At 36.3% G+C, this 8,076-nt stretch overlaps 2 protein-coding genes across 3 annotated transcripts; one reads left to right on the top strand and one right to left on the bottom strand.

Moving 5' to 3' along the window:
• The first annotated feature begins 524 nt into the window (after positions 1 to 524).
• On the top strand, positions 525 to 1,493 carry mRpL12 (mitochondrial ribosomal protein L12). The gene is made up of 3 exons (XM_053751663.2): positions 525 to 684; positions 772 to 1,045; positions 1,230 to 1,493. The coding sequence occupies exons 1-3, from the start codon at positions 623 to 625 to the stop codon at positions 1,431 to 1,433; spliced, it is 540 nt and encodes a 179-aa protein (XP_053607638.1). The 5' UTR covers positions 525 to 622; the 3' UTR covers positions 1,434 to 1,493.
• A 737-nt stretch (positions 1,494 to 2,230) lies between these two features.
• LOC128673659 (uncharacterized protein) lies at positions 2,231 to 7,849 on the bottom strand. Of its 2 annotated transcripts, none has more exons than XM_053751662.1 (6): positions 7,793 to 7,849; positions 6,689 to 7,029; positions 4,595 to 6,027; positions 4,114 to 4,318; positions 3,518 to 3,693; positions 2,231 to 3,207 (listed from the first exon to the last, which is right to left on the bottom strand). In XM_053751662.1, the coding sequence occupies exons 2-6, from the start codon at positions 6,822 to 6,824 to the stop codon at positions 2,326 to 2,328; spliced, it is 2,832 nt and encodes a 943-aa protein (XP_053607637.1). In that variant the 5' UTR covers positions 6,825 to 7,029; positions 7,793 to 7,849; the 3' UTR covers positions 2,231 to 2,325. The 2 variants fall into 2 exon arrangements, with proteins under 2 accessions (XP_053607637.1, XP_053607636.1); XM_053751661.1 differs by lacking the exon at positions 7,793 to 7,849 and adding an exon at positions 7,196 to 7,368.
• Between the last annotated feature and the right edge of the window lie 227 nt (positions 7,850 to 8,076).

The following is an 8,076-nucleotide window of genomic DNA, read 5'->3' as shown; positions in this document are numbered from 1 at the left end:
GTCAAGTTGTCATGTCAGATTTTGACAATGACAAAAATGAGGCAAATAAAATAGAATCCAAATGAGATATTATCTTCCCGGTTTAATCCAGCTGGTTAATCTCGCATCCTCTCATGTATTCTAATACACACTTCTTTTTAGTTTCCTGTCACGTGAATCATGTTTGTGTGTCTGTAATCAAATCTTGAAAGATTTTCACCCATTACACTTCAGTGTAGTTCTTATATCTGTAAATTATGGGATTAGTAGGTACTACTAGTACCTACTAATTTCATGCTGTGAATTTTTCAAATAACTTTAGTTTCCATGACAATGCATTAATTTAATAAGCTTCATATGCATTGGATGGTGTACATATCTAGGATCGGCTCCCGACTAGGGCACTTCTCGTTTCACTGCACGGATTTTATTTCACGCTCTCTGACGACAATAATAGCTTTTAGTTCGACCTTTCATGTTCCTTTCATCCGTGCTGATTTGGCTGTCCGTATCCATAACATAACCGTCATACGTTCATGTGTCAATGTCAAGAAAAAATAAAAAAAGGCAGACGAGAGGCAACGCTGCAGCAGCCTTCTGCATTTATTAATTTTATTCCTCTATTCAATAATTATTTTACATCATGAACGGCATTAGAATCATTACAAAATTACCTTACAGACAGTGGCGCTCGTTTTCACGATGGTATATACATTAATCATATTTCTCAGTTTTTTTATATTTTCAATCTGCGTGATAGAGGTTATGTCAACATTTTATTTTTGTTCGTAGCTCAATCTTGCATCAAGAAATTGCACAAGCAGCTGCACCACTCACAATTCCATTGCCAGAAGGAGTCGACAAACCCGTATCGCCAAAAATTGAGAAATTAGTAACAGACATAACACAGCTCAATCTTCTTGAGGTGTCAGAGCTCAGTCAGGTCTTGAAGAAGAGACTTAATTTGCCCGACGCTCCAGTTATGCCGGCTGGTGGTTTTGCAATAGCCGCCCCAGCTCAGGAAGAGGAAGTAGCTACACCCAAAGCTGTGAAAACTAACTTTACTGTATGTAACCTATATTCAATTATTTAAAGAAAAAAAGTCTATAATTCACTTGCTTTCAGGGAGCTTGTTTCCTCTATATATCGTACCTGTTTCACATGGGGGTACACAGAGTTTAGAGATATCCACTCACAAATCTGTGAAACGACCTTTATGAATTTTGTTACCATTACTTTATTATTTTCAGGTCAAAATGACTAAATTTGATGACAAACAGAAAGTTGCACTCATCAAAGAAGTGAAGAGCTTACTGGAAGGATTTAATCTTGTACAAGCCAAGAAGTTTGTGGAGAGCGTCCCGACAATTGTAAAGGCAGATATATCCAAAGATGAGGCAGAAAAACTAAAAGAAGCGTTGTCTAAAGTTGGAGCAGTTATAGAAATTGAATAGGTTAAGGGTGTTAGATTTATTTAGATTGTTAATTTTAGTTTAATAAAAATTGTAAATTTATTTGTTCTCTTTTGACTTTGTCCTCCAAAGTGATACTCAAAATCGCAACGTTTGTGGACATTCTGGACTTTCTCATAACGTCCCTAATGTTAATAAAGTGATAGCAAAATGAATTTCATAATGTCATTTTGCAAAAGGGACACTGTGACCAGGGGCCGTTCTGCACTCAATTATTGTCTCGTAAATAAAAACTCATTATTGCATTCAGGCTGTCAAGCGAAAAGCATCGTAAAAATTAACCCTTAAAACTGAAGATTCAGCTGTGAATGAGTTTAGTGTATCTACTGCATGGTGCTGTGAACTGGACATAAGCCTGATGTCAACAGTCTTTGGGAATGCTATTGTAGCATAAATACGGCTATAAATTGCCCTCTTGGTTATGCTTTTTAAACACAGGGAACTTAAATAGTACTATGTTTACTATTATAGCACAATCTTGATAGGTCATACAGTTTTCCAATGGCTTTGCAGAGCCCAGCTTAATCGACGTTTCATACGAATTCCATTATGAAAAGATATGAAACAACATCAATAACGAAACCCACCTCCCACTTACCTAGCTTACCCTGCAAACGCACAGACACGGCCTCCCACGATTGCCCGGCATGTGTAGGTGCTCAATAAGAAACTACATTAATAATGTAGGTTGATCGGCTGTAGTTTCCTTTTCCTCACTTCTATCTTTCGTTATGATATCACATCCATAGATTACAGAAAATCCAGATTCACTATTAAAATACTGTACAAATGCAATATTTTTATTTGATAATAATAAAATATTACTTTGTAAACAACATAACGATTTGTAATTTTCACTTATAACTACATAATCTCAATAACAATCTAGGGTGTTCACTTCTTCGTTGACCTCATAGATGCCAAGTATATCATCTAAGAGTGACGATAAGCTACGTATCCCTTCCTTCCACTTCTTCTTATGCTCAAGAATTGCTTTGAAATCTTTGCTTTTCAGATAATTTACGAACAAATATGGAGAGGCTGACTTCAATAACCTAATTTTAGGTTTTATTTGTGGCTCCGCAATAGAATTATTCAGATTCATATGCCGTTCATATATGTTTGCCAATAAATTTATATCGTCAGATTTTAAAATGCCTTCAATTACATTTTCAGATTTTTGGGTGGTAGAGGGTGTGCTTTCCATGGATTCATTATCGTCGTCCTCTTTGATATGGCACATTAAATCTTCTACATTTAGCGGATCACCTTCATTAGCCTTTATGCAATCTGGCAACTTGTATTTGTTCAAAATGTCTAACAGCTCTAGAGATATATTTATGGACAGCTCCAACAATTCTGTTTCATTGTCTTCGTTCAGTAATTTCACGAGGACTGTTAAGCAGCCTACTGAAGATAATTCATCTAAGACCTTCAGAAGTCTTCTTTGGATTTCAGCTGAGTTTAAAGTGACAATTTTTCGCGATTCTTTGGAGAAAGTGACCGGTGGAAAGGTTCCATCTAACATGCCTTGTTCAGTAAGGAGGGTCTGTATAACGATTCTCCAGAACTTCAACGCACTGATCTGGACCTCCCAATGGAAGTCGCTCAGAGCTGACGACACCATGTACTCGTAGAGAGTGTGTTTCGCAACAGCCGACATTTTCAAGTGTTGGTATATTTCGCAGAGGACGTTGCAAGCTTCCCTCCGCACCATGCCTTCGGAGTTTGTACGTAAGATCAATAGCAATTGTTCCTGTGAAAAATAATATGGAAATATTAATTCTTGGTTATACGAAATGAATAATCGATAGTAATAAAAAAATAATATTGGTGACAGGCTGTCTTGGATAGAATCACGCAGCAGAAACGTTGTAATTTCCGTAACAAAAGTGGCGTAACGGTGCGTGGGGCTGAGTAAGACGAGTGGGGAAGCGATTCCGCATTCCATGAACGAAACGAATCGCGCGCAGCATTCGCCTCATTATAGTCTTTAAAACACAGTACGACATGTTAACGATATTTTCTCTGTTTTATTTATTCCAAAGTAATGTTGAAATCTGTACCTGTATGTTGGGGTACTCCTTGTGCAGCTGGTCCCAGATGGCGGGCACGCGGCTGGCGGCGCCGAGACAGCGCAGGGCGGAGGCCTGCACGTAGCACTCGTAGTCGTTGAGCGCCAGCGTCGCCGCCACGTTTATAAGGTTCTCCTCTAGTATTTGCTTTTGAAACGACGGGAATTCTGAAAAATTACACATTTAGTAACATTCTAGTAGTATTCATAGTCATAGACCGCTACCGGTGAAGGAACCCTGCCATGGGTTTTGCCTGGAGACTACGTAAAGTTCTTCAAAAAGGGCGTGAATAATTAATTCAGAGCCACGTGTGTGTGATACTTCTCTTCCATCAGTATGGTAACATGCCTAGCTGTATGACCGCTTAGTACTATGAAAAACAAATTGTGACCATTAAGCTCTCATTCCACTGCTACTAGATGGCAGTTTTCGAAAAATGTGAATACAATATTGAATAAAATGTGACACACTTGTTTAAATTGAGCCTAGATGCATTAACTTCGCTACCTTTTTCTTTTAGACAATAAGCACTACATGCAAGATTTTGGTCACTCAAGAAATGAAAACAAAAATTATAAAATACTTACTAATATATGAGATATCTATGCAAACGAAAAGGAGTTCTAGTGCAGAATCCCTCACTTCCCAGTGTAAGTCACTCATCTTCCTGTGAATGAGGGCGCCGATCTCATACAGCGACGTGCCGGGCGTCGACTCGACCAATAACGATAGGTTTGGGGTTAGGAACTTCTTTACCGACAGCGCCAATACGTTAAGAGAGACCACCACAAACTGGAAAGAAACAAAAAAAATATATTTTGCACACTAATAAATAAATAAACAGTGGGTGACAGTCCAGTACAGACCCATCTTTGGGAATGTGAAGTGATATATGTATATTCATTATTCATTAAAAATAAATTAAATATACTATTATAGGAACTTACATAGGTACTGTGCCTTGCATAAGTGAGAAAAAGTAAAGATGTATTACAATTGCGGTGGCTCTATCTGGATTATTGTTTATTTTTTTAAAATGAAAAGGATTTATCTCCATATGCAACTTACCTTCGGTGGTAAATTGGGTCCCTTCAGTATACAGTGCACAACGCCATACAAACACAACACTTCCAAGCTCTCATTCCAGTTGATATTATAATGTGTCACCAATGAAAGTATGATTTCCATTATGTGGCACATCACTATAACCTTCTCTGCACTCTCTGTGTATTCTTCCATTCGCGAATTTTGAGAAACACCCTTATTTGGATTATAGTCTTTTAGTACAAAGAATAATGATTGAAACATAATGTTTGCCTGTTCATCAGTTAGGTGTGTTTGCAGACAAGTCAACATTTTGACTGTCTGCATCACCGTACCCATCACATCTGTCTCGTACATAAGATCTCTTAAACCGTATGCGGCACGCATTGTATGTTCACTGTAAGTATTATTCATAACATCTAACATGTGCGTAGCAATAATTTCCTCCTTCATCATTTCTATACTGCTCTTTCCCATTGTTATCCAAATTAAGAGTGGCACCACACATATGAACAGTATCTGACTCTGCATCTCAGACTTCTTGTCTTTGTCACTCATCACAGGCTTCTGGTCCTGCCATGCAATATTCCATATCATATTACATGCATTGCAAAAGTCCAGAACTAACTTTGTATTACGTCTTTGTATAAAAAATTTCAATGTATTGAAATAAAAGGCATTGAGTCCAAGGAAATCCTCTTGTGTGTACACAACTCCATCTACCACTGGTTTCAACTGAAATATATTGCCGAGAAGTGCCCAGAACACTATTTTAGCGCTCATTAAAACAGTTTCTTCTGAACGTATTACATTAACATACATTCCTATGTTAGTGATAATGAAGCATTCTGATATCAGGCAATTGATTAGTTTGTTGGAGGTGCGGATGCGATCTTTCTCACTAAATATAGCCAGTAACATGTGACACATAGGTTCTACTTTCTTGCAAATTTCAGCTTCAAATTCATCATTCATTGCACAGAGATTGACAATGCCAATTTCTTGAATAGGAGCTAGGATGAAGCTTAGAGCTACATTTATATTGGCGACGTCACCAACATCATTCAATGCCCACATGAATTTAGCCACAAACTGGTATACTTGGCGCACAACAAATACAGTCCTTTTTTCTTTGACTAACATGAAAATGTCCTTCCATACTTCTGTCCTCAGCAGCCACATCCGACCAGAGCAATGTTTGATAAGAGAAAGAGCAACTTCCAAGAACGCTACCCTCTGGCTGGCATTCATGCTCGAGGAATTAATGTCTTTGAAACTTTTGATGACAGAATCTTCAACATGTGCAAACATTTTTACAAAATGAAGTTCATTGGCGGATGCTATGCCGAGCAGTCTGGTCAAGAACACCTTCACTGAAATGTGGCAGTTCTCACACTTGGACATATTCTCAGCTATCAAGTCTGACACTAATGGCATGGAGCAGATCTGAATGATTTCTGTAAAAGGGAAATAGTAGATAGGTATAAGTAGAAATCAAGTTAAAAAAGTACTTACTTGGATTGTAGTATAACAGGAAGTTTAAGATACTATGTGTACTTATTTTTAAGTAAATATTTACTTAAAAAATTGGTGATAAAATGATAATTGGCCCAATTGGAGATAATGAAGTAAGTTCTACAGTATTATCCCTGAATATGGTTTTAATTTACACATTATTTATTTCACTAGCTAATATTGTAAGAATATTGTACTTACAATAATGTAAGATGACAATGCAAAATTTTAATGTAAATAGGTATCAATGTTATTGAATGTTGTGGAGCTCTTTATTTGCCTTGCCACATTTCCATGTGTAAATGCTGCTGCAAGTGGAGAGGTTAAAAGCTAAAGCAGTTGATAGTTACATTGCTATTATGGTAACTTGATCAGGTAAAAAAAAATAAGTAATATTTTCCAAGAAAACATTTTTGCCACACCTAATATTTAGGTATATAATATTTATAAAAGTATTGAAATGAAATTTACTTATTACTTTACTAACTAAATTGTAATACATGCACAGAAATACAAGAGCACATTGTATGTTAAACTTGCTATTTCTTATGATTAGACTTAATATACTAAAATAGTTATGTTAGGAACAAAACCAAAAGTTACCTGGGTCGGATTTATCCAGGAATTTGTTGATGAAATCATCGGCGTAATAGTTATTCATCACATAGTTGGCAGCCGCCAGTTTCTCAAACAATAACTTGATCTTATTGTGAGTTTGATAATATTTCTGAAGATCCATTGTGTAATTTATAATTACACTTCATACAACCAGGAAATTTGTCTAACTCAATGACAAAATATACCGATCAGGCGTAAGAGTCATTTTGTTACCAGACTGACCGTAAATGCATCCATTTGTGACAAAACGTTATCATTTAGCACCTCATATCACAACTTGAACTTCGCACAAAACAGACCGAAGGCAAACTAAACAGACGCTGTAACTGTAACGGATATTTTTTTAGATAAGAAAATAAAGAAACATCCACAAGCGATTATATTTTATCTGATAAAGAATACGTGTGAAAGAAATATATAGATAAATTAAAAAACACAACAAACTCCTAACCTAACTAGTCCAATGAGAACATTAAATAAAAACAATCATACCTACATACAATGATACACTAGGTCTGATCATTTTGATTAGTGCTTAGTGCAGGTGTGGAGTGAGTGCAAGTGTTTCGTTTTTGAGTAGTAATAGAAAGTAACGTATGATTATAAGCGTATAATGCTATTTTTTGCGAGTGGACTGCGAGCATGACTGTTACAAATCACGCCTGGCAGTTTAGTTTTTAGACGCTAGCGTTGTTGTACAAAAGATGGCAAAGTGGACCGAAGCATCCATACTAATATTATGAATGCGAAAGTGTCTGTTCCGCTTTCACAACTAGTAACAAATTAATCACAAAGAATATAACGCAAATAATATGCAAAAGAACAAATTAATCTCAAAGAATATAGCGTAAATATTACGCAAAGATCAGCGCAGATGGCGCTACTGGTACAACTAAGGTAAACATTGCCAATAGAGGCAAAAAGCGGCAATTTTCAATATTGTTGCAGATTTACGACCAAAAATACCTTTTACACAATCGTGATGCGAGTTTAAGGGAAAAAGGAAGGGTTTAGTTTAGTAGTTTCTGCATTATTTGGTCAACTGTAGTCATAAACTGATATAAACTTGAATTTCACTAAAGATCTTACCTGTATGAAATCCATATTTTAATAAGTCTTCAAGTGTGAAGTGTTCCGAGCTTCTTTTCGACCGTTTACCGACTCGAAAATTTTACAAAGTGAGGCGTATTCCATAGTTTTCGAAGTATTTTTATCTTATGGAAAACGATTTTTTCCAATATTACGACACCCTAATATGCTACATTATTGTATATTTTCACAAACGAACGCTTACATAATGAAAGGATTAATAAAGTATTCTAAAATAAACGTTTTAATGAACATAGCAAAAGGCGTCAAAGCTTTTGTATACC

This window comes from Plodia interpunctella, chromosome 11 (assembly GCF_027563975.2).
Source record: "Plodia interpunctella isolate USDA-ARS_2022_Savannah chromosome 11, ilPloInte3.2, whole genome shotgun sequence".
Classification (NCBI taxonomy): Eukaryota; Metazoa; Arthropoda; class Insecta; order Lepidoptera; family Pyralidae; genus Plodia; species Plodia interpunctella.
Note: the sequence above shows the minus strand (reverse complement) of the source record. Positions and strands in the feature narration are given on the sequence as shown.